Genomic DNA, 26,802 nt, shown 5'->3' on the forward strand with positions numbered 1-26,802 from the left:
AGACTTCCCTTGCTTTCAGTTACATCAGTGAGAAGCTTTCCACATTTCGTGTTTCCTTAGGAATGTCACTGTGTCCCAGTGGCCGAGTCTGAGGCTGAGGATTTTCTGGCTGGGTCTCACCGGGAAACCCTCACTGGATCCGTTCTCCAGGCTCATCTCAAGGATGATGTGGAAAACTACAGGTCACTGCTGTGTGCTATGCTTTAAAACCTACCTTGGTTTCTTGGTGATAACATGTTATACACCTACACACACCACACACACACACACACACACACGCACACACTCACACACACACACACGTCCTTTATACTTTCATGGACTTTTATTTTCTTTGCAATGTAGCAAATCAATCTGTTATTTAAGACATCTAAATCTTAATGGCCGTTTATGTTATGGCCAAGAAAATCCCATGTGAAAAGCTGCCCTAACTCTGATTTTCCCCTGGACTCCCTGGAGAAACAGACTTCTTTTCCTGAGCCTCTCACTTTTGCCAATGCAGACCTTGGAAAGGGTGTGAGTGAAAAATTAAATGAAATCATATTTATACGTGAATTTGTGATACATTGTAAGAGATTTATGAAGGGTGAAAATCTTATTCGAGTGTTTATATGTTTGTTCTCTAGCATGTTCTTTGTCAAAAGAGGTTTCCAGATCAAAGAGAAGCCAACATTTACCTTCCCCAGTATCTTTTCCTTTAAGATTACCTTTAAGGCAAAATGTAGAAATAAAAAGGTAAAAAAAACAGTCTCAGTCAGAGCAAAATAGCACAAAGGCTAAATTTAATGTAGATTAAAAGCTGTAGTATTTATCCAGATACTTAAGGAAATTAAAAAAATATTTATTTTGAATTAGCCAGGTATTTGAGGATAATCATATAATTACCTAGAATTGCCCTTAATCAACTTTTTGAGTCTCATTTTATTTGGAATCTTTTAAAATAGTTTTCTATACAATACTTTGAACTGTGCACATAGACATAATGAAACTAACTGCATTATTATGAAATATTAAAATGATGAATGGCTATTTTTCAAACCTAGTTTCTTTTATCATTTTTTGTACATAGCTATTAAACTAAAAAATTGAGTAGGAATTAAAGATCTAAAGAACCCTGTAGCCTTTCTTTGATTAAAATAAAACATCTTGTGACCTCATACTTATTAAAAATTAACACTCTGTCTTTTCCACATTTATTTTCATAATTGGGAAAGCGTATTCACCTTAACAAATAAAACCCTCATAATTGAGAATATTTGCCTGCCTAAGGATTTCGTGTTTGATCATCTTCTTTTAAGGTCTGAGACTGCTTGTACTTTAAGCATAAGGTCAAAATTGCGAATATATTCAATAGGTTGTAAGATGTCAAATATTTATGTGATGCTTAGGAATTCATGGTGATCAGTTACCAAGTTTAACCGAGTGATAAAACGATAATAAACAATCTAGACTGCTTTTCTTTCTTTTTTCTTTTTTCTTTTTTGTACCGGGGATTGAACTCGGGTCCTTGCGCTTGCATAGCAGGCATCAAAACCACTGAGCTAAATCCCCGGCCCTAGACTGCTTTTCTAACCTCATGCTGGTTTAATCTTCTGGCCCCTTAGGCACTTTACTTACTTAGCTATTGAAATCATTCCGACCCCTGTGCAATTTAGGATTACTTTTAATTTTAGAGCCATTCTCTTGCAGCAATTCACCTTTCCCTTACACCTTAGGGATACAGCCTCTCGGGTGTGTTTGTTTCTTAACATCAGTATGATACCGTCTCTATATACCTAATAGCAACACAGCTAAAAAAAAATAAAAAGCAGGCTGTGAATCAGGATACTTGGTTTGGCTTTTTCACAAAAGCCAAAAATCTGTCCCTTCCATCAGGAACTTATGAAAACAGACTATATCCATTTCTTCTCTTTTGCAATCACATGGAAATTATTTTAAAGTGATCCTAAAAATAGTCCATGGTTATGCATAGCCATAGGCACAATCCCAGTGTGAGCTGATCCACATTTTCTGGAAATCACAAGCAACTGCCTTGGTCAGGAGCTCCAATTCTGAGCTTTAACAGCAGGAGGAAGAAAACACGAGGTGTGCTTTGATCCTGCTGACAAAATGAGGTATTCAGACAAGATGCTACTGTCAAAATAGTTTACTTCACAGCAAAAGGAGATTCTTTGAAGAAATATGCTCAAAGCAAAGCATGTACTTATTTTATTTGCAAACAAAAATAAATCGTTTATACTCACAGGTGGAAAATCGAACTCTGGAAGCTCCTCCTGAAGGAACAGTAAATGCGTTTGTCAGAACAGAGGGGTCCCGGGAAGTCCGTGTGACATGGGGCGCACCGCTGTACCCCAATGGACACTTAACGTACTCCGTCCTTGTTACTGGGATCTTCTATGCAGACCAAGGTAATTTGCATGCAATTTTAAAACATTAACATTAGAAAATAATTTATTTTCACATGAAATCTTTTAGCTGCAGATTTAAATTTCTTTATTTTCTCTAAAAATCCCCTTTCCTGTTGAGTGAGGACCGCCCTTCTCGGTGGTCAGTCCCCAGTGCAGTGGCAGACGTCGCAGCTGAGGGACTCCAGGCCATGGTCTACTGGGTCAGAACCGCAGCCCTTCCAGTTGTTCTGATGAACTTGAGTTTGAGGAAGAGGCGATCTGGGGTAATGAAGTCGGCCTTTATCTACAGATTCACTTTCTGCCTTTTCCGTTACCAGAGTACCACCACAGCCCAAAATTACTAAGAGAAAAATTCCAGAGCAAGAGAGAGACTAGGTCCACATTATTTTTACTGCAGTATATTGTTATGATTGTGCTATTTTCCTATTACTTATTGTTGTTACTCTCTTCCTGGGCCTAATTTATAAATTGAAATTTATCATAGGTCTGTAAGTGGAGGAAAAACTAGTTTCAGACACACTTGGGGAGTCTTTGAATGTATCCTGTGCAGGTAATGGGAGACTGCTGCATATTTTCCTTCCCTTGCTTAAAAAGTAATACAAACTTAAATACTATTCCTGCACAGAGTTGAGCTGTTGAGCTCTAGTTTTGCACCCCATCTTAAATAAGCTAATTTGTGAAGCCATTTTAGTGTCTCTAAACTAAATTGACAATTCTGGTGTGTGCTCTAATAAATTGACTTCATGTGGATAATGCATGTTTAGACATGGGGTTCCTTGAAAGAACTGTCGAAAGGAACCTGATTCAATGAGTTGGGTGCTATGATAATATGGTGTTTACCTAAAGAATTCCCTACCACACAAAACGCAAGCATATGGATCAGCACACACCTTTCATTTCTATTAAGTGTTTTCTTTCATCACTTTCCCAAAGTGGTTATACTATTTATAGAGATGATGCTTTCAATAATTTTTAACTTTATGAAGTTTATTAGTGCATCTGTGTAGTACATAATGTTTACCTTCCTCATATGGCGTCGGTACCTGTACAGAATACATCTCGATTCCTTTTTCATCCCCTCCCCTTTCCTCCCTTCCCCCTCCACCAATCTCAGTATTCCCTTCCCTTTTTTGTGCATTTTGCAGTACATAGCGATCACACTCCTTGTGTGAAGTTGGCCCATTTACTACATCTAGTAGTAAACACTCAATATCATGGACAATACTCGCCCATGCTCTTAAGGAGAAGGTAATGTTCCTCAGGTTTGAAACGTTTCTTTATGCATTGTCCATTACCATTTGTAAGGTTACCATCCTCGAAGTGTAAAAATGGAAGAGAAAAAAGAAAACAGAGCTTTGGGAACTTAAGGGGAGCATGCATATTTGCGTACTATGTCAACAAGCAAATATATAGCGAAAGGAACAGTCAGAGCCTGAGCTGCCCCTCTCAAAGATTGGTGTGTCCCTTTTTTATGCAATCAGAGCTTTGATGTATTCCGCTGTGAAGCACTTGTGAGATTATGAGGTGAAGGAGTAATGATCGATTTGAAAAAAGAAGCAACCTTTAGGCCGGACCCATGACAGCCCAGCTATTTCCGCTAAGGCAGCTGGGTGAATAATGCAAGAGCCATATTCCCCCTTGTGTTTAATCTTGCATTGTTTCTGCAGAGAAAATTTCTGCTTGCCTTCTAAGTCATGTCATCTTCGGTTGTCATCCCGTCTCTCAAACCATCAAAACGGTATTAAATGTTGCAAAGCTGCGCAGCAAGAGAACTTTCAAAAGTCAGAACCCATTTGCCGAGGAGCCCTTGTAGAAAATGTATTCTGTTCTCGGCAGAATTTTCCTTCAGTTCTTTCCACTGAGAAGTTTACTGATTTCTCCCAGTGGAATCTGCTGGAATTTATCGGTTCATGGTTGGCAGTCACAGATTAAGGTAAATGTCGATCCGTAATGACCCTCTACATGTTAGTATTGCAGTAAAGCTGGGCTTTTATGTCAAAGATATCGGAGAGGGAGCTATTACACATGACAGGGGTGATCAAGGGACTGCAGACCAAGGCAAGCATTATTAAATATTGACTAGTTCTGTGATTTATGTAGAGCTGGAGGAAAAAAGTGACTTTTTAACCATTATATATTCTTCAGCAACGAAAACCAGCCATTTATCTCCTGCTGGTAATAAAGAACAGAGTGCCTGCATATTTTAATGGAGGCAAAACCTGGTCTTATAAATGAGATGAACTCCTTCGTGATAACATTTCAGTTTGTTAATTGCCAAAAGCAAAACAGACAAATTGGAAGCAATTATGAGATTTGACTTAAAGAGTTTGCCGTGTGCCATGTTCAACTCCGGGGTTGGAGGGGCTGAAGCGGGAAGCGGAAGGAACATCTTGGAATGGGCTCCAGGAAGTCCACTCCTCCCGTCACTGTCACCAGAAGTCACATGTGCACTGTTAAGTGAAAGGGTTTCGAGTACTGTCTGGTTCTGTCTACCTCAGCAGCTGGGCGACATGTACACCAAGTGTGGGCAGGTCTGCTTGGCTCTACAAGAAACGAATTAAACATTAATTCATGGAACTTATTTAAGATATCATCTGCTCACTAGATTTATACAAAGCTCATTGAATTGTCGAATGGCTAATTGGATATTTCCTTGACATAATGAACAACTGTGTTTCATCCTTTCCTGTGATGGCTGCTGAAGAGGTGGTGGTTGGAATTTATAGGAGAGAGAAACTCGGCTGGGAGGAGGCAAGCTTAACTCAAAGCAAATGTGGCGGCAGCCCAGCCACATTTCTGCAGGGCAGGATGTGGGGCTGTGTGCCAGATTCCCACCCAGGGAGTCCATGCAACGCGAATGGCATGGAAGACTGCCGCATCAGCACCTGGTTTCAGAACAAGTGAGGAACTCATATCAAAGTGTGATTCTGCTTCAGAGTTACTGACTTTTGACCAAGTATTATATTCCCATGAATCAAAATTCATAGATAGAACAAAATAAGGAGTTAAAAGTATTCAACCAGTTCAGGAATCTCAGAGGAAACTTGGGTGCTGAATTTCTATATCTTCCTAGGAAGCATAGACATAGATAGATAGATGAAACTGAATAGATATATTTCCTAATTAAATGTTGATAGTCTTTTTATTCACATTTATCTTTTGCACAAATGATACAAGCTGTTCAGGTGATTTTGTACCACATTCTTAACTCAGTAATTTCAGAGGCATTGTAATATCAGTTCCTAAAGAACTTCCTCATTCTTTATATGGTGTCACAGTATTCAGTCATATAACTTACAGAGTCATTAGTTTAATCACTTCCCATTAATGAACATTAAAGTTTGCTATGTCAAAGCATACCTTAATGAATAAATATATAGGTGTGCCATTTCACACTTTTGCAAGTACACTTTTGCAAGCATGATAAATGCCTTAAAATGTACTTCTAGGTCAAAGGAAATGTGACTTTGTAACTTTGTAAGACATCACCAAACTTCATTCTGCAGAGGCCATGCGTGTGGTTCTCATTCGGAAGAGCAAGAAGGTCTGGATCTCAGGGGTCCAGTTCTACAGCCGTGCAGGGATGTTGGCAAACTTGTCTCTGCCAACTTGACATGCTAAAGATAGGGTCCCACAGTGTCCTGAGTATGCATTCTTGCAGTTAGTGTGTACACATTTTCATATGGTTGAAATCTACATGCAGTTCTTTTTCTGTGAACTCTTTATTTGCCTATTTTTCTTTTTTTGGTGTGCTGTAAGAGCTCCTTACAGATTAGAAAAATCTGAAATATTAGTAGCAAATTTTCCCTTTGTTAATTGTTTTTTCTAGCACTATAATGCATTCTAAAAACATTTTATCAATCCATTTAAAATTTATATTTATATATTATAGAATGTCTGGGTCAATTTTATTTCTTCCCAGAATATATCCCATTGTTTCAAAAGCATGTATAAAATGGTCTATATTGTTTCCCATTGGTTTAAAAAGATACAAAATTTCCAACTTTATCTATATGCCTGTATAGCTCTTTACCTTTATTTAAATTATCATAGCATTTTAATTATTAGAGGTATAATCCCTGTTAGGGATTTTAATCCCTTTTAGGTCTTGTCTCATTATTTATTTTATCTAATTTTCCTACTTATTCTCCCTTATTTTCTTTCAAATAATGTTTATAGATTCCCTCCAGAAATCCTCATTCTATTTTTATAAGCACAGAACAGTTTTATGGATAATTTAGATAGAATAATTAGATAATTTAGGTGGAATTAATATCTTTATGATGTTGGGTTTTCTAATCAATAACATGATTATTCTTTCTATTTATCTTCTGCAGCTCTCTCAAGAGCTCAAAGCATTCTTCATATAGATCTTGAGCATTTTTGTAAAGTTTATTTATTGACACTTTATATTCCTATGTAATTATAAATTATTAAACATGCATCTATATAATTAGTATTAATAATTAACTGAAAAGAGCTCCTCTAAAAATATACATAGACTTTGCTCTCAGATACTCATCTTTAGAAAACCACACTTCCAAATGTTTATTCCAGATGTCTACTGGGTGATTTTCCCTTCGACCTGCTGCAGTCACGCATGATCATTTTGTTACTAGATATATTTTCTTCTTCCTCAAAGCACAAAAATTTTACCAGGTAGAAAATAATAACCTGATTACTTAGATTGTCTGCTAGTTTTTAATAAAACAAATCTGAAGTTTGGAACCAAGGGAGCTCAACCCTCTTAGAATTTGCAAACAGAGAAGACAAGACAGATGACCCAGCCAAGTCACCATGCATATGTGCTTGAGGCCACACAGAAACCAGGTGTGGCTGTGACAGGTGAAACAGATGTAATCGGGAGAGACTTGGGGTCTTCTTCTTTGTTTTAATTACGAATTACAATAATTTGAGTTCTTAAACCTAGTGAGAGAACAAACACACATAGTATGAATGACAGAAATGAACAGATCCACCAACCAGCCGTGGATGGATGAGGAGACACTTCCTGCCACTGGCTCGGGTCTCTCCAAGAGCAAGGATGAACACTTAGTTCTGAGGGTTCCCCTGACTCCAAACATCCCAGTTATGGTGACCAGGTGAGGAGATGAACTTTTCCAGAGGTCACAGATGCCACTCACTGAGCTGGACTGAGCTCTCTACTTCCTGCCTTTCACAAGCAGACAGCTCCTTACCTGGACAGGTAAGCAGTCACCACTCAGCCTCCCACAGTCCTCAGTGTTTTGCTGCTTCACCTGTATTATGTGACAATTGAAATTATAGCTAACAGGCTTATAGTAGCTCCATGCATACCTAATGTACAATTTTTAAAACAATAGAAATGTGTAAAATTGGGGATAAAAACTAAAATAATTTATAGCATAGCAGTAGAAAATAGGCTTTCATGAGACTGGTTATAAAATTATACATTCTATTTATTTACTTATCCAGGTACAACGAAAAAAGTGTGCTGAAAATGTACACTTATGTAGATATTTTATGAAGTTTCAAAATTGTATTTTCAACTATCGGTGTTATAAAATCCTCTAGTAATAAAATAGAAAATATCCCTGTGAATATAAAAAGCAAATATTTTGAGTTCCGGCAGAACACTTGTTACCAATGCCCCTCTCCTTGCTCCTAGCCTCTCCCTCGATTCTTCCCACTGATGCTATTCTTAGCAGACCATGCCATGTCCTGCTGTAAGCACCCTACTTTGTGGTTAAGTGGTTATTGGAGAGCCTCCTGTGAATTGTTTTATTCTTCATTATCCTGCCTTTGGAATGAACTGGGAAGTGATCTGGGTTGATAACCTGACAGATTGTTTTGTGTCTCTGTTTCCAAGATAGAGTGCAAGGGTGTGCTAATTGCTGAGCCCTTTGTGTGCTGTTAACTCTCACTTGCTCTGCAGAAACGCATTGGCATTGCTGCTGAGGTTTCTTCTTCAGATCCCCCTTTCTTCTAATCTCTTATTTTGTGTTGGAGCACAGAATAAGGGTATTTATTAGAGTAAAGGAGAATGTGGATTATTGATTTTAAAAAAAGAAGGTAAATGCAAATGACCTTTTCTGTATCTGCAAAGGAAAAGAAAAAAATAGATTGATAAATCAGATGGAGAAAATAATCACTTTTTGGATCTCTGAACATTTTTCTTCCTGAGCCTACTGAGGTACAACATTTATGATTGAAGTAATTTTAACGGAAGATATGCAACCTCCAACCAGGAATTTGAAAGGTTAGGTGGAAGGAGAGGAAAGGGAAGAAAGAACAGCTTGGGAAATTAGCATTAATCATATGCTTACCTTGCTCTTGAGAACCAGTGGCCCTTAAGTAACAACAAAACCCACAACATTGATTTTCTTCAAAGACTTTTTAAAAATGGAAATTTGAAAATAATATGGATAATATCTCTGATGTGTGGTTACATTAGGAATGGCTTATCATCCCATTTCCCTATTTTATGAACTAAATTTTTAAATTTCCTCCAACAAATATAATTTCTCAGCAAACTAAAAAATAGCTGGTGAGAGCAGATCATTCCAAAGCAGAGTAATTTGAAGTAATCACACTGAAAATGAAAAGGTATTGGAGGAGTGAGTCAGAAGCTTTCAAGTACTGTCTGCAGAAGAAAGGGACTTCTCATAAGTCTGAATGAGTATGCAGGAAAACTTTTGGGAGCCTGTGTACCTGTCTTCGCTGCTCATGCTTTGCCTGCATTTCCTCCATCAGTAATTGCTGGTGGAAATCAGAGGAGGATACAGCGAAACCAACAAGAAAACTAAACCCAAGTGGTCAGAGAAACAAAGGAGATGATTTACACCAGAGCAAGAAAGACAGAGTCAGGGAAATACCAAAGAGCAGGGAGCAGGCTGACACTACACTAGGGCATGGGAAGAGGTGCGGTCCTTGAAGACCCCATAGGATTCGACTGGGTAGGAAGCCGGAGGAGGGTGAAGGCGATGCACTCATCCCGTGCTCTGCGCAGGGACACTTCCTTGTGAGGGACCCAGTGTCCTCATCCCCAGTCTCCAGTGTCTGCTCCTCAGCGCTCATCTCCGTCTACAGCCAGCAGCAGACAAAGGGAAATCCAATGTGCACAGGCGGAGCCAATGGTGCTGGGTGCAAACTGGACAAATGCACATTTTTAAGCACCTTAAAATCCCACCACCCAGAACAGGTTCACTTTGTCCAGGGCCAGGATGTCACCAGACAGCATGCTTTAGTGTCAACACGGTCAAAATGGTCAAATGCTGTAAGTCTCCGGAGAATCTTGAAAACAGACAAACAAGAAAATGCAGTCCATCTTTCAAGGTTACCTAGAGGAATTGAGGGACCTTTGCACTCAACCTGATTCTCTTAATGCCTTTTTTCCCCAAAATAAACTGTGTTTAATGAATTTGCAAGAGGAAAGAAAGATACGGATGCATTAATTTTCTTGGGAAGGGAAAGAACATAATTCGACATGGAGAGCTCTTAGACTTCCAAGGAGTCTGTGGGAAGGCGAATGCTGTTAGGCAAGGGACAGCTTTGTTTTATAGTCCCTGGCGTCGGTGCTTTAGTGTGCAGGGAGCAGTGTACTCTCTGAGCTGCCTGGCGTGCCAGGCCGTATATCTGACACACCGCCCTCGGGAGAACCGCCGGTGGGGGAACTGTGCCCGTGATGCAGTACAGCTTGTAAGTTGCAATCCCGTCGGAGAACTTTGTAGTTGCTTGTCAGTCCGTGGGAAGATAAAAGAGGCAGCTTCTTTTCAAGCAATTTGAATTCATTTCCCCGTAATGAGTTAGAGGGTCAGACAGCAGGAGTGAGCTCGCTGAGATCTTGCAAAGCATGCTTCCTGAGAGGAGGTGAGAACTCAGGGAGGGCTAGTAGCATCTAGCTGGCTCGAAGCAGCAGCGGAACCTGGCGTGTCCTTGGGTCACCTCTTTTTAGGGCCACTTGTCCAGGTCCATGCTTTTAGAATGGCAGGTCAGAGGATTTTCAGCTCTATTCCATTTTAAAAATAAGAACTCAGTGTCTGAACACTAAAAGTCAGGGAACTGGGAGCAGCAGGTGATGTTCTTACATTCAAGTACTGACCCGTTAGAGATACTGCACTTGTGTATTTGTCAAATGATGCTATTAGTGACCTTGTGAAGGAAATGAAATTTGTGTCATGGTACAGAGTTCCTGTGATTACAGACAACAGCCCTGACCATTTCAGATGTTATTTGTGAATCAGTGCAAGAGGCATCAGGCATGATGACCACAGAAAAATGATCTTGGGTTTGAAGTGAATATTAATTTGGGAAGCAAATGTCTCTTATGCAAACATGAGAAATTACTGTCATTATACCTTTGCATACAGTTCTACCATATTTCTGAAGGAATAAATACACACAAGTACTATAAACACACAGAAAAGGAATATTTTATCCAGATTAAAAGTCATTGTCGAATTGCTAGTGAAACTACGAATGGCAATAAGATAGACGGCCCCTTAAACATTTGGCTATAGGATATAGACCCATATCCACTGAATATATTGACACTTCTGATTGTATATCATGTCACGGCCAATAAAGCTAAAGAAATGTGTAATTAGGACATATTCTTCCACAAGAATGGAGGTAAGCATTAATTTATCAAACTTATTTAAGGACTCATCTGTTCTCAACACTCACACAGCAGCTTATTGAGTTTGTGTCTGATATCTAATTGGCTATTTTCTTGACATAATGAGCAGCATATACTCTGCACTGCAGTGTGTGCAGAGGCAGTGAGGCTGCAGTGACATGACGTGCAAATCATAATCACTGGGCACTGGGCCCTGCATCACAGGACGCAGCCTGTTTAGCACATGTAGGTGCAGGACTCGGGGTCCTCCTGGCTCACATTCACGTTCCAAGCTCTGCAGAGTGTTTTCAGGAGTCTCCTCAAGCTCCTGCCCTCTGGCAGAGATGATGAGAAGGGGAACAAAATCAGGAGATCACCCCCAAATGTACCTTTTGCTTTGGAAACATTTTGCACAATGGAAAAGCTAAACTTGCCCTTTTGAAATAGCGGAGGTATTTATAGCTCTTTAAAATGTTCAAAATATGTTTTAAGGAGTTTGTAGTACGTGCCTGGTGAGCGGGCCATGGGGAAGCCAGCTAGGAAGCAAATACGCTGGGAACCTATAGCTGTTCACCACCGTGTGTCTATAGCACCGCGCAGTGCTTTGTCATGGCGAGGGTTCAGTGCTTGTCGAATGAATAACAATACTCAAGTCAGATTTTAGATATTTGTACACTGAAAATATATTACACCTGATTTTCTTTTAACTGAATTTTGAATAAGAAGTTTCCCAATAGATAAATGGCAGCTATGAATTGATTGTCGAGGGAAATGGAAGAAGCAGCTTCATTAGGAAAGAGAAAAATATCTACACATCTAAGAGGAGCGTCCATCTCTAGCCACTAAGATACAGTCCTACAGAGAGAGATTCCCTTCCTGGACTTCTCCTGTAGGTCTAGGAGTGGTATAGACCTTTGGGGATCACAAAGCTGATGCGTTTACCCCTTTGAAAGTAATACTAGCTGACTACATCTTCATTCTTTATGCTAACAGCCAACTGAGAACTAATATTTCCTTTTTGTATAAAGTTCTTGGGATCAGTGTATACTTTGCTAAATTATTAGTGATGTAGAATCCAAAAACCCTAATGAACTGTTTAGGCCAAAACAACTTTTGTATAATTTTCAAAGAATTTAGACTTTTCAATTTGTAAATAGGGTTGTGAAAAATACACGCATTTATTACTAGTCATGTACTTTTGGGCAGATATCAAAGGAAGTTCTACACCTGAGGAGCAGAAATCTGAGATCAAGAAGTAAATTTAGACATAAATTTTAAATTTAGAAGAATTAGAAGAATCTATTTTTTCATATATTCATTAATTTATTCACATAACAACTGTGAATCTAGCTTTTTTATGGAGCAAGACAAATAATGGCAAGTGCTAGTGGTTACAACAATGAATAAAGGAGGCGTAGTCCCTCCACTGAAAGGCACTGGGGATTCAAAGGAAAGATGGAAGTTAACAGAGCCAGGGATTTAGCTCAGTGCACGCCTGCCTCCCAAGTGCGAGGCCCTGAGTTCGATCCCCAGTACTGTAAAAAAAAAAGAAAGAAGTTAACTAAGTAATCAAATGAAAACATAAAATGGCAAACTTTAATTTAAAGTAAAAGCACATATTCCTAAAATTCTGTAGTAACAGGGACTTACTGTAAGTAGGAGGGTCGGATGAAGCCTTTACGGTCTGATGGTACTCAGGGCAACTGTGACAGATAACTCTGTACCAACTCAGAGAAGTATAAAGGCAAGAGGACTCCGACTTGCGGTGGTTTGAGGGGATGAAGGACGCGGTGTGCTCAGGACAGGGTGAATGGCATAAGATGAGGCTGGAAAGCAGGAGGGAAGCCACTGCTTCAGCATCAGGCAGGCGATTTGAAGGACTTTGGCAGGGAGCTGCAGTAACTATAAAGAGTCATCAATATTTTTCAATTGCTACACAGATGCTACTTAGATTTAGTAACTATAACTTAGTAGATTGGTTTAGGCTTATTTCCCTTCAGAGAGTTTTACTAAAATGATATCAATTATGATAAAGACATTATCTTTTCATTTGGATATGTTATCTTTTCTCCTGTGGAGGTTGTGTGTGTGATTGTGTGTATCTGTGTGTGTATACTTGAAAACATGCATATTTACATGTATTTGTGATCTTACTACAAACATTTTTGGATTCTACTTTATATATTTAACCATCATATGATGATAAAACATTATCAAAATGTAGGTAATAGTGAATTCCCCAGATTGTATTAATCATTCTTGGGGGGGGGTGTTTAGGTTTGTTATTTTACTACTAGAAATAATATTATTAACATACTTTTGCACATTTGCTTAATGTATATGGTTAAAATGGATTGCTAAATATTGGCAATATTTTTCAAGACTCTTGATACATATTAACAAAATGTTTTCAAGAAAGGTCACACTACTTCACATGCCTCCTAATACAACACTGTACAGATATGTTAATCTAGCCATAACTGTGCTAATTTGGTAAGTGAAAATGGTAGATTACTTTAATTTGCATTTCTTTTATTCCTGTGAACTCAAACACTTTCATGTGCCTACTCTTTATTTGTTTGTCTTTCTTATTTGTATGCTCACGTACTTAGCCCAGGATATATTAAAGGTTTTAAAATGTGATTTGATATTTATGGCAGATTAAATATTATGGATAATTAAGTCATTAATAGTAAGTAATAGTCATTATAATTTAAAATGTTTTATCCACTTTATCTTTCTATTTTATGAGCTGGAAAGTAGTGTTTTTGATTTTTGACAGTTAAATCTTTGCTTGCTTATGTGTGTACAAAATATTTTTCCATGCAGAGAGAACAAGTATGTTGTTATACTTTACAAAAGATATCAGCGATTTAAGCTTCTAATAATAATATCTGCTTATGAGTTATTTATTTCTTCACTTTGTATTCATTTCTCTGAATCATCACTATTTTAACTCAATCTTTGTGCTTTCTACATACAAGATTTTTAAAAAATATCTTTGTATCTGTAGGTAAAGTTACTATCCTTTCCTTCAAGCCTATTATTGGTTTTTATTGAAAGATGCTAGTCATCTCATATGTATATTCTTCCAAGTGAGCATTAGATAGAGTTGCAAAAAACTTGCCATGCAATATTAATGGACTTTCCTTATAAACTAATTCGTTAGGAATTATATCTTTAGATATGTACCATCTGCCAGTGTGTGATGGTTTTATTTATTTAAGCATTTTATATCTCACAATAAAGTTTTTTATTTTCTTTATAAAGACTTTAAATATCTAGATATATTACATATTTTTGCTTCTGTCATTATGATTGCATTCATTTATTTTTATTATGAATTTTAAGAGAATGACTAGACCACATTGGTGTTTTAAAAATATGCCATTTTTATCAGCAATTTCTTTAAATGTTTATAAATTTCAGAGTTAATAATTTCTCCACCTTCATGAAGACAGAAAATACATAGTTTCTTACACTGGCAGAGCCTGAGTCCTGCCCACTCAGATATGAGGACTTGGCTGAATTTAACACACTAATGCACAGGGTGAACACTTTTATTTTCAATAAAAAGACCTTTAATTCAAATTCTGTATCACAAGTCCAACTCATACAATTTAATTATTTTAAATGAGTCCCAACCAAACTATTTGACTAATTATTTGCTTCTAGTAATTCACTGAGATCATTAAACTTATAAAGTAAATGTAAGGGATTTAAAATATCCGTATCCACATGTCTCTATTGAGAAGTCCAACAATTCCCCTCACGAAAATTTATAAAGAAATAATCAGAAGATAGACACACAAAAATATTTGTAAAATTGTGTTCCTGACACTTTATATAGCAAAACTCTGTATGCTGGAGAAGGTCCTCCTAAGTGTCTGGCTGCATGCATTGAACACATTGTGATGAATGACAGAGTATGCAGATGTGTATGTATTGATAAAGAAAGTATATTTATATACTTAGAGCTTCAAAATGGTGAGTACCATACAATTCCAGAACTGTGAGGTATGATACCAGGTTGTACATAGAAATGCAGATATGGAAATATATCTGCAAACAAATACCAAGTGACATGCACCAAAATATTAAAAATAGATTGACAATTATCTTGAGATTTTAGAGGAGTTTGGCTTTTCTTTTCAGTCTCTGTTATCCTCTTAACATTTACAGTGAACAAACATCTCTTTGTAGTCATATAATGAAGGAATGTCTGCAGCCAAAAGGGAATGAAAGGAAGGGTAGATTGTAGCGTGTTTCATTTTATAGAGAAGCTATTTGGAGATTTTAGGAAAGAGGCTTTAAAACCTCCAAAGCCTCATGAGAACTTGGGAACAAAAGACCAGAACTCATTATGTGAGAGAAGAGATGTTGAAAGACCTTAGGCTTTGGTCTCCTTCAGAAGCCCAACCAACTGCAATTATTGTTTATTAACATCTTGCTCTTATTCGAGTCCCTTAAGCCTAAAGTGGTTCACTTTCAGTTTTCCCAAAAATTTATTCCTTTATGATAATAGAGTTTCTTATTATCTTTTTTGATTTGCATGCTGTTTCCTGTTTAATGATTTACTCTGCATGGCATATGGGGGTGAAAGTTATCACACTAGAAAAATTACTGTGCTATAATAATTACGGTACCATCAAACTGAATTAAATTATGTTTCATTGTAAATAGTAAAATGTATTAATTTTTTTAAAAGCCTTTTTATGCCAGTGAGGATGAAGTTACCTTCATGTGCTTTCATTAAACACTGTGACAGCACAAGTCACATGGTCAGAGCTGGTGACAAATCAACTCACTCCTTCTTAAAGCACCTCTTCCCAGGGCTGAAGTCAGCCTTCGTAGGACCATGAATTAAGTGAAAGGTGTTGAACAGCATCTGTCATTCTGTGAACAAGTTTCCCCCTTATACTGTATGGATCTTAGGAGGCAGATCCTGGAACAATGAAGTTTTGTATCATAGGTTTAAGATAGAAATGAACCTGCGTTTTGAATGTGCTCTCTAATTTTTCCCTTAACATGTCAGCACAGCCGTGCCCAGTAGAAATATAGCTGTCTTGTGTAACTTCCAATATCCCCTTAAAGAAAGTAAAAAGACACAGTTGAAATTTCATAGCATACCCAAAAAATCACTTCAATATATAATAAAAATCTGAAAGTGAATAATGAGATCATACATTATTTTTCATACTAAATCCAATGTGCGTACTTTATATTCATGGTGCACCTCAATCCATTTTTATTTTATTTATTTATTTTTATTAGTGCGTGTTTGCAGTATGTAATTATTACATTTAAAACAAGGCACGTGTACATGATACACTTCCTGATTTTTATCACCTCCTCCTGCATCCCTCTCTGCACCCTGCATCTCTGTCCCTAACTCATTGCAAAAGCTCTATTTCTGTTTTTTCTTCAATTCTCTATTTTCTACACCCCTCCTCCTCTATCTCTGGTTCCCTTCCCATGGGAAGATCTCCCTACTTCTTCTTAGCTTTCTTTTGCTCGTTATGTATATGTTGGGTTTCGTATATGCAGATAATGCTTTTTATCAGATGTAATTAATCTGTAGTTAGATTCATAAAGTTTTTAACTGCGAATAGATTCACATACACAGCTGTTCCAAACATACTTCAGAGTTTCCCAGTAACTGAATTGATTATCAGTTTTAAATTTCAATTAGTTAAGATTAAATTAAATTAGAAGTTCATACAGGTCCCCTGTCAAGTGCTGTATGGAACTGGTGGGCACTGGCTCTGTGACTGACACTGTACCCACACCGCAGGCTAATACAGTGGAAAAGGTAAAAAGTGAAAAGTTAAAAGACACACTCTTCCAATGTTATGTCTACTAGATTGCAAGGAATATGAGATGACTGATTTTTGTTCATTAAAATAATTATTGGTTTTCTTCGGTTTTTTTTTTTTTTTTACAAATCATCTCTGTTTTTTCTAATTCTCCACTTTTCCTTAAGGCAAATATTTGTGCAAATTATGCTGAGTGTCCCTGGGACAGACCTCCATGTAGCTGTTATATGCTAAGTTTTCAGTAAAGCAAAGAATACCCACATTAAGAGGAAAAAATAAATGTAGTTAATGTTGTACATACCATATTTTGGTTTTGCTTCTAAACTGTCTTGTAAATCATATATATAAGCACAGTAAACATTTATTGAGTGATTCCGTAATACTAGGGATCTACAGGTCCATTATTTGTGATGACACATATAAGTTGGCTCAGGAAAGCTGAAAGTATGTCCTGGGTCAAATAATGCCTTCCATCAAGTTTAGAGCGGCATTTCTCTCCCAGGATTACAACTTAGTGTAATGGCAGTTGGCAGTATTGGCATTTCTGGGATGACTTCTTTTGGCTAGCTCAGCATTCTTAAAAAATAAATAGTTTTTTCAATCTGTGATTGAAAGGGTTAAATAGTACCAATTCATTACCACTCACAAAAGGATTTATTTTGTCCTCATAAATCAGTTTTATTCCACATTTTTATTATTCCCTTGGGTGAGCTACTCCAATTGAAATCAATACAAGTGCAAGTGACACAATCAATCTACATATTTGATTATGGATTGGAGATCCCCGGGTCTGCTTTTTAGCTGGTTTCTTTCTGATCATCTCCCTGAAGAACTGAATATTCTATTGACATCTGTGAGTTATGAACATGTTTAAAAAGCATATAATAACCCTCATTTGTATACTGATAATGGAAACCCAAAGAATGAGCCAAGATTAAGAGATAAAGACTTAAAATATATAAGTAGAGCATTATTAACCTGTTCAAGTTTCTCAATATTTTTCCTGAGATAAAGTCAAGTTTTAAAATAACTCCATTCTTCCTCTTAACAAAGGCTTTTAATACAATTGTTAGCTATGAGCTGGATTCTTAGGGTGCTATTAGGTAAGTGAGTAACGATTTCTCTTGACAGCGGTGATATCTATTTTCACGCATCTATTTTAAAGCTGAGCCATACCAACTGATGTAGGTTAACAACACAAAAACAGTAAAGGTGAATAAAATGCCTTTGAAAGGATCCGGGCTGCTCCTTTTCGTTTCTATAATTACCCAAGCTGGAAAGACACCACCTGGGAATCTAAAAGAGAAAACCAGTTCAACTTTAAATTAGAGAGCAAAATTGATTAAGTTGTTGCTCAGGAGGCCAACATGTATATATCAGAGTCTCTTTGCTTCCCAAACAAATTTATATCTTATGACCCTTTACATATTGAATGCTTATTTAGGGACCTGTGGTTCCACATTATAGTTCTTTTGCCTCAGACTCAAGCCACCTGTTCTTGGTTCCTAAGCCAGATTTTTGCATAAGCACAATTATGCAGACAGTGATCTGTTTTTTCCTATTTAGAATGAGGCAATAGTTGATGCACTTATCTGATTCTGTCCTTAAAATAAATCCCAAGGCACTATTAACACTACATGGGTCACTCTTGGCAAATATTTCAGCTTTGGTAGCCATTCACTGTTTTCAGCAGGATCTGTATATGAGCTACCTCTGATTGTCTGCTAGAAGCTATCTAACTGTGAATGTTTTAAGAAGTCTTTCAGAAGTGATGGAAATTGTACACCAACCCTTCTTTCATCTGATGAGTCATTAATTAGTCTTTCATTGCTCTCGTTAAGTCTTTCGGACAGCAGCTAGCACTACCATACAACCCTACCCTTGGGTTTCTATTGGAGCAACCCCTGGGCATGTAGAATTAGGGGATTGCCTGTCATGTATTTTCTTCCTTCTTCTTTCCTTTTCAGTAGTTTGCATTTGCAATTGCCAAATAATGAAAAACATTCAAAACATTTTTGAAGGCATTGTGCAGTGACATAACACAGGGCTTTATGAGCAAATGTTTTTTCCACATACCCTGTTTCATTCTTTAGCGTTTACACGAGAGAAACAACCTAGACACTGGAAATGACTTCCTTTGTTCAGGAAGGCATAACATTTTTAAGAGGTAGTCTCTGTAATCGTTTAATTCATAGGCTGGCAAACTTTTTCCTCAAGGGGCCAGAGAACAAACATTTTAGGACTTGCAGGTGATATGATCTCTTCTATAATGAGTCCATTCTGCAGTTGTAGCAGGAAGTGCCAGGAAATATAAGTGACTTTGTTCCAATAAAACTTTTATTTATAAAAAGCAGCAGCAGGCCAAATTTCACCTATAGAGTGTAGTTTGTGGACCTCCAGTTTTATTATCATTTGTTTCTAAGTTAAAATGCAATTTATATCCTTTCCTTGGGTATTTGAACCATATCACGATTCTTTTGATTTTATAAAAATTATGAAAGCTAATTTGAAACTTATTTAACATTAAAACATAACATTTGTAAGAATCCCATTGCCTGTAAATAACTAATTTTACAAATAGCGAACGTCATTTCAGATCTTTCTCAATTCACAAGTGGTTTCTTGGTAGTAAACTAAAGAAATATATTAGACTAGTGTGGGTAAAGATGAATTATAGCAAAGGGATTCAAAAGTTTGTGAAGTTGCCCAGCAACCTGGGAAGCTATATGTAAACAGAAACCCTAAATAGCGTGGCCCCGACTAACTTGGGACTTAGACAAGAGACATAGAACATTCTTTCCCCACCAGAAGCAGGGCTACCACTCAGGTGCCCTGGACAATCACAGCTCTCTTCTGGATTCTCAACAACTCTAGAGACATCTAGAATGACCCCTAGTGATCCTGCTCCATCCAGCTTTGTAGCGTCCAGGTGGTCATGAGGTGGTCAATGCCTGCGTGACCGTCAGCTTCAAGACATCCCTGACATTTCCTTTAACCCCACAAAAATTAATTAGATGCCCTGTCATTTTCTTTCCACAATCTCCCATTCTCTGATGGTTGCAATATCATTATCTTCAGTTTTATGCGTGGATTATGATTATCTTGGGACTTTTCATCATGCCATTGAGCTTTAGCAAGTCTGTCCAGGTCCTAGTTTTTCCTAACATGATTATTAAATAATTAATACTTTCAAAATTTCCAATGTGCTTTTCTGGCTCTGTCATATCTTGCTTCATCTTATAACGAACACATTGTTTTCCTCCAGGCTACGTAGTTCTTTAGTCTTTCTTATATTGGACTTCTTTCCTTTCTTTTGGCTATATAGATACGTGTTAATTATGTAATTTCTTCCTTCCAATTTATCTTATTTGGACTTTGGACCAGCAGCTCTGTCCAGACCGCAAGTGTTCTGAGCTTAGTCCACTTCATTTATTTTCTGGTGCTTCTTTAGTCTTCTCTCAATGTGGACTTTGGGGACTGGGTGTCACCCTTAGAGCACTTGTCTATGTCTGGGGAGGTGAGAGTGAAGCAGATTGGAGAGGGAGGCACCGCACCGGGCAGAGTCCTCGGGCATCCAGTTTCTCTGTCTCCTCTGAGCTCCAATTAAGCACCCTTGCCAGGCGCACTGCAGCACCGTCACCCCTCCACTGGCCACCAGCCCCTTTGGGAGCAGCTCACCGGATGCTCCTCGCGTGCTGGAACTGCCTGCTCCTGGCATCTCTGCAGATTCTTCTGCTCAGTACCCCTCCTGTCGGGAGCATTAGGAGTCTGCAGGACTCTGCTTGGCCTCTGTCTCTTCCTCTGTGAGTGGAGCTGGGAACTGCTCTGCCGACCAGGAATCCTCCGTGTCTTCCTTCTGCTCTTCGGCCTCAGAAGGAACCGGCTACGCCTTCTGCTCCCTCAGATCCTTTAAGCTGTTTTCTTCTCATTTGTTTCCATCATGTTAGCGATTTTGGAAGGGCAATTTTGTGATACTACTGAATTTGTGCATTTTTCTCCCAAAACAATAACTTTTGAAAATTCATAATTTATTCCCAAATATCTTCCCAACAAGAAGGTTTATGACCTGTTTAGAAAGTAGACACACGCACTCTTTGACGCATCCGGTTACCCCGAGCTCTTGATACCCATGGCCTGGTGTGATCCCTGCCCCCTGGGCATGGTCAAAGTCTATGACTTGCTCATAACCCATAGAATGTGACAAAGGTTGATGGGATGTCACCTCCATGAGATTACAGTATTAAAACTGTCATCTAGCTAAAGCAAGTGGCCATGTTGGAAGGGCCTCATGGGGGAAGAAATGAGAGCAGACTCTGGCTAACAAGCCTTGGCTAGCTGAGGGCAGCTCCAGCTGCAACCATCAGCCCCACATCCTGCAAGGAACCAAAGGCAGGCAAGCCTCGGATTGTGGAAAGCGACCCGTCCTTGCTGGAGCCTTCAAAGGACTTCGGGCCGGGCCAGCACTTTTTGAGAGCCTGAGCAGAGGACCCTCAAACTGTGCCAGTCTCCTGACCTCCAGAAACTAGGAGGTCGCAGGTGTGTATCATTTGTTATGCTGGTTGGTGGTCCAGCCTGACTTCTGAGTGCATGGCTGGCAAAGAAAGCAGGCGGAAGCCACCAGCCAGATAACATCGTTCCCACCCAAAACAGTGCTTCCAAGGTGGTTGCTGTCCCTCAACAGAGAACAACCTCGCATATAATCGCAGCAGTGAAAGGACACTCTAAACATTTCCTTAAATGGTGCACGGGGACAGGCTCTGGGCCAGTGACGGTCAGCTGTGCTTTGATCACGGGGTGCTGGAGGTCAGCATGTTGAGGCGTTCAGTGAGGTTCTGCCAGGGCTCTGCAAGGAGGTCTTTGCTGTCATAAAGCAGCGGTATTCATGTGGAGACCACTTCTATGGCAGCACATTTGCCCAGATAGCTCTCAGCTGATGGAGGCGCTGGCATTCTGTAGTTTGCTCACTGGGAAAAGAAATTGTTTGCCCAAGTGGAGAGAAATAAGTCAAAATAGAAAAATAAATCTGACATTGAAGATGACAACGTGGCTGATAAAACATCACATTTCACTGATCTGTACACACACACACCTGCATCTTTTTAAAATAGCCTTTATGTTTTAGAGCAGTTTTAGGTTCCCAGAAATACTGAACAGAAGATAGAGATTTTACATATTCCCCTCCTCTCTAATTCTTTTCCAATGTTAATAAAATAAAATCCATTTAAGAACATCTGACAGTGGTGCATACAGCAAACCTGATGAAAAGAAATATGCTACAAAGTATCTGTAAATGACCTCAAATATTCATGAGGGTAGGTGCACACCTAATGGCACACTACATTCTAAAGAGTCCAGACTGAACAAAATGAAAAGACCTGCATGCCCTCAGCACTGCTGCTGCCTCCACGAGCGTACTCTGGACCCGTATTTCAAAAGCATCTTTTGCTGGGTGATGAGCGATTCTTGTTCCCTGAAGCAGAATTGTTATATTAGTACGTTGACAAATTTAAATGGAATCAAGAAATTTTTGCTTTTACTACATGACAACTAAATAAAATCAGTTATACAGAAATTGCAGTAATGGTAGGAAGTGTGATGCATTAACAGAAAACTGTTCTTCTCAAAAGAGTATCTGGTTCATGTCTGGTTCTTTCTTCCTCTTTCAAAATGTTCATGGAGCCAGGGATTTAGCTCAGTTGTGCTGCGCCTGCCTCTTAAGCGCAAGGTCCTGAGTTTGATCCCCAGTACCAAAAAAAAAAAAAAAAAAAAAAAAAGTTCATGGAATAAGCTATTTTGGTATATATCAATAAATATTTTTATGGTATTAAAAACTTAAGGCCAGATCAAATGTTACTTTGCCTATATATTAATTACAAAATAAATAAAGGCCTAGGAACTTTCAGATTCCTGTAATTCAGAGATCTATTGGAATGGTGGAATTTGAAGGACAGACCTGCTTTGTGGTTAAAGTAATTGTAAATACAGTGGTATCTTTATGAGGGAGTAGATTTTATTAGTATGTGCCATCTAGAGTGACCTAGGCTCCTGAGCTTACATGAAAAGGCCACCTGGCCTCTTTGTCCTGAGCTACTGGACAGCTATCTGTTCATTCTGGTGTTGGCAGAATTCTGTGAGAGTCATATGAAGCCAAATAACTCTAACACTGAGATCTCAATACAGGGACAACATAGCTTTTTTTTCCAGCGAGAAGTGGGAAAATTAGTTAACACTTTTTCTACCATAAGGTATAATTGGATTCAGTAAAAGGCTAACTTAAAGCAAGACCAGGTCTGACATCTAAAATCCACACAAGGTAACGAGAATCAGTTTGGTTTGTTCGCTGTCATTTCTCATTATAATCTCTGTCATGAGAATGGATTCATGTTGTGCCATTTTCTGTTCTTGTTACAATCTTTGTCACATGAATAAGATATCAGGATGTTAATGTCTGGCATACAGGATTCCGTGTGTGATGATACTGTGCAGGACTACGCTGACCTTTGCAATATTATGTATTCTGATTGGTGGTTCATTTCACCTCTTTCCCACAAGTTAATAAGGCTGTAAAAAGGAGAGAAGTGAAATAGCCAACCAGTCAAATTATAGAATATTGAAAAGGTCAGAGCAGTACAGCACAGAGGAAAAAAATTATGGAATATATGGTGCATTAAGATTCTTGTGACAATGATTATAACAAGAATGGGAAAGGATACCCGTTTATGTTGTTTCAATCTAGAGAGTCCCATAGGATGTGGTTCCCAGAGTGGCCATCAATTATGCACCCCACATCATACAAGTGAAAATAGATACATACGTGGATTTTTACTTCAAAAATAATTGCACAGGATATACCTGCTGTTCAGCAAATGAGGACATTAAAAATAAGATTTTTACTTTAGAAAATGGCCATTGAGCCTCGCAAGCACAAGGACCTGAGTTCGATCCCCGGTACCAAAAAAGAAAATGGGCATTGATGTCATTAACATTTTAATAATGTTTGATGTTTGAAGTCGAGGGATTCTATACAAATGAAATCTGGTGGCCATATGAAATTTACTTTGGCTATTTCGCCGTGTAATACATATTTCTTCAAAATAAAGTAGGAAGGTAGTACTGAATATTTTAACATCTTTGAAGATCCTTTGGAGTATGGAATGTCCTGAAGTCGCAGCAAAGAGTTTATTTTTAAATTTGTGTATGATTCATTCAACATTTGTTTCCTCCTTGCGATGCGTGATCTTGGCCAATACACAAAGCGTCCTTCCTTTCAGCACATGCGCCCTGCCGGGAAAAGGGCGCCGGTGGGAGACAGAAAACACTTAACTCGGAAGTCCCAAAGCTGTTGTTCTCAGGTGTGCAGTAATGGCCATTCATTTAAAAAAATCGTTTTATGAATATTTTAAAATTTCTTATGGAACAGCTCTATTAGACTGTAGAGATGGACCTAGCTTTGTACTCTTTTTGGATGTATTATTCCACTAATAGAGTAAACATTTTATAACCCTATTCTAGATTCTAATGACATCACTAATAAGGATGCCAAGTATGATCTAATTACTTTTAAAGCAGGGGAAATGGGTTTTGTTCATTATTTTCAGACCAGGAAAACTATAGATTTACTAAATCAGTAGTTCTCAGTGGTTATGGTGATGAAGAGGACTCACTCACCAGTGGCTCGGGGCCCTGCTTCTCGCCCAGAAGGTCTGCGGTCTACCCCAAGGCGGGAGCGTGTAGGAGGCCGACCCGGGCAAAGCTGCTGTGTGGAAGCCCTGGAAGGCTGGTGGAGAGAACTCGCTCCCACAAAGGGTTTCGTGCAATCCTGGCTGATGTCCAGGGGCTCGGACAGAGCCAGGGTGGACGCAGGGGGATCAAGGAGCACCACAGACGTGGGGGCACAGGGAAAGAGGAACCGTGGGTCCTGAATGCAGAAGCTGAAATGGACCCACACATCCTCTTCTGCTCACAAATAGGGAGAGCTGCTGCTGAGCAGAGAGGAGGGTCACCTGCAATAGGAAATGCTTATCCATTCCACATTTTCTAGCGAGATTTGTGAGGCTGAGCATTTTCCAGCCCTTTGGAAACAAAGTCTAAGCAGTGAAAAGTGATAAAGCACGTCCCATGCAGGAGGGGCAGCCTGCAGGTTGAGAACCTGTCTCCAGTGTCTAGGAGCCCATATCTGTAAAGGGCAAAGGAAGAAAGGGAGGATGGGGAGAATGAGATGCGGAAGAGATCATCCGTGGCTCCTTCTCTGCTCTTGAATCTGGGGACTTTCAGGCTCCACGGAGAGCTGAAACTGTCATTTAGCTCGGGATCTGTGAATTGAACTGTACCTTAGTGGAGGTGGGAATGTTACACTTATCCGACTGTGCAGCCGCTGCAGGTACACACGTTCTTTTTTGAGCTGAGCAGAATGGTTATATAATTGCATATTTCTCATAATTATTGAGTAATTATACACTTCTTATAATTACTGAGTAATCGTTGTTCTGTAACTAGAACTTAATGTTACAACTAATTGTATAATCGCATGTATTAATTTCGTTATCTGGGAAACTTAGAATAAAGGGGTACTTAATATAGTTCCCCCCATCATGCCATTTCCAAAGCTGCTAGTTGTGTGTGCTTTGCAGCTCAAATTCTGCTCCAAAAGCAAATCAACAAAATGCAGGGTAAAAATCCTTCACTGACATTATAGAAATAGATGTTTAGTCACTGGTCTTATATTTGCAGCTGGCTAGGAATTTGTAAAGTGATGCTCCGGTGGCTTCATGGTAGAATTTTTGTTATTGATTTGTGATTTTCCATCTTTAGGAGACGTGCACAGCCCTACCAGGGCACAGGAGATGGAGCACCTGCTGGCGCTCTGCGAGGGAGCTGACCTTTTTGGAATTTTACGGCAGGGCTTGTGACAATGGCAGCAGTTGTTTCAGCTGTGGCTGAAAATGCTTCCGAGGGTTTAGGTATCAGGAGAACTTGAGGAGATCCTCTGATGCTGATCACGTAACTGTTCTTAGACAAAGACTAGAAAAGACTCACACGTAATTGCTTTACTTTTCATTAGTACATTTGCAGTACATATGGATTGCATTCACGGTGGGGTGAAATACATAACACATCTTAATTCTCTTTGTTCCCTTTCTCCTCCCTCTATCACGAGATCCCCTTTCCATTTACCAAAGATCTGGCTCCCTATTGCCTGTTGCCTAGCCTTTCTTTAGCTCTTTAAGTTATTTACACTTAGGGTTTCTCACATGAAGAAAGTTATGCACTGTTTAAGCTTGTGTGTCTGATTTATTTCACTTAACGCTATGGTCTCAAAATGCCTCCATTTTTCTCTAAACAACTCAAGTTTATCCTTCTTCATGGCAGAGTAGTACTCCATTGTATATAAATACTCTATTTTCTTTATCCATTCATCTGTTGATGAACACATAGTCTGCTTCCAAGATTTAGCTAATTCAAGTTGTGCTGCTATAAATATTGGTATTCATAGATCACTTCATAGGATGCCTTTAACTCTTCTGGGATGATACTTAGGGAAATAGCTAGGTTGGATGGTATTTCTGGTTTTAGTTTTTTGAGGAATAATTATAACCAGATTTCTTGAGTGCAGAAGTATTGTTTCACAGGGATTGAACTTCTCACTACATGAGCACAGTGCTTCATATACGTGGCTGAAGCTCAGAAGTGTTCAGCTGAATCAAGTTCACCAGCTGTACAGATAAAGGGAAACTCTCTCAGGTTTCAGAACCTCTTGGCAAGATGAGCCCCATAGATAGGAGTACGTTAGCTATTTCCATTTCAGGGCCTGGAAGTCACCCAGCTGTGTGTACTTCTGCTCTGGCTTTGCTGTCATGGAATAGAAAGTATTATGCCCATGTTTTAGCCCATAAGCACCATTTATTTCCTTTAAAATAAAATAAAGCACTTCTTTGGATTTGCCAATTTTAAGTCTACAGTAATAAATTATTGGATGCTCACA

General features: G+C 38.7%; 1 protein-coding gene across 1 annotated transcript in view; it reads left to right on the top strand.

Moving 5' to 3' along the window:
• Positions 1-26,802, top strand: part of Ush2a (usherin) — a 692,185-nt gene that overhangs the window by 386,313 nt on the left and 279,070 nt on the right. Inside the window, exon 36 of the mRNA XM_013066500.3 lies at positions 2,246-2,408. Coding sequence (XP_012921954.2) covers positions 2,246-2,408 — 163 coding nt within the window. The remainder of the gene's footprint in view (positions 1-2,245; positions 2,409-26,802) is intronic.

Source organism: Heterocephalus glaber, unplaced genomic scaffold, assembly GCF_053883595.1.
Source record: "Heterocephalus glaber isolate CG9 unplaced genomic scaffold, H.glaber_assembly_v1.0 deba00001067, whole genome shotgun sequence".
NCBI classification, from domain to species: Eukaryota; Metazoa; Chordata; class Mammalia; order Rodentia; family Bathyergidae; genus Heterocephalus; species Heterocephalus glaber.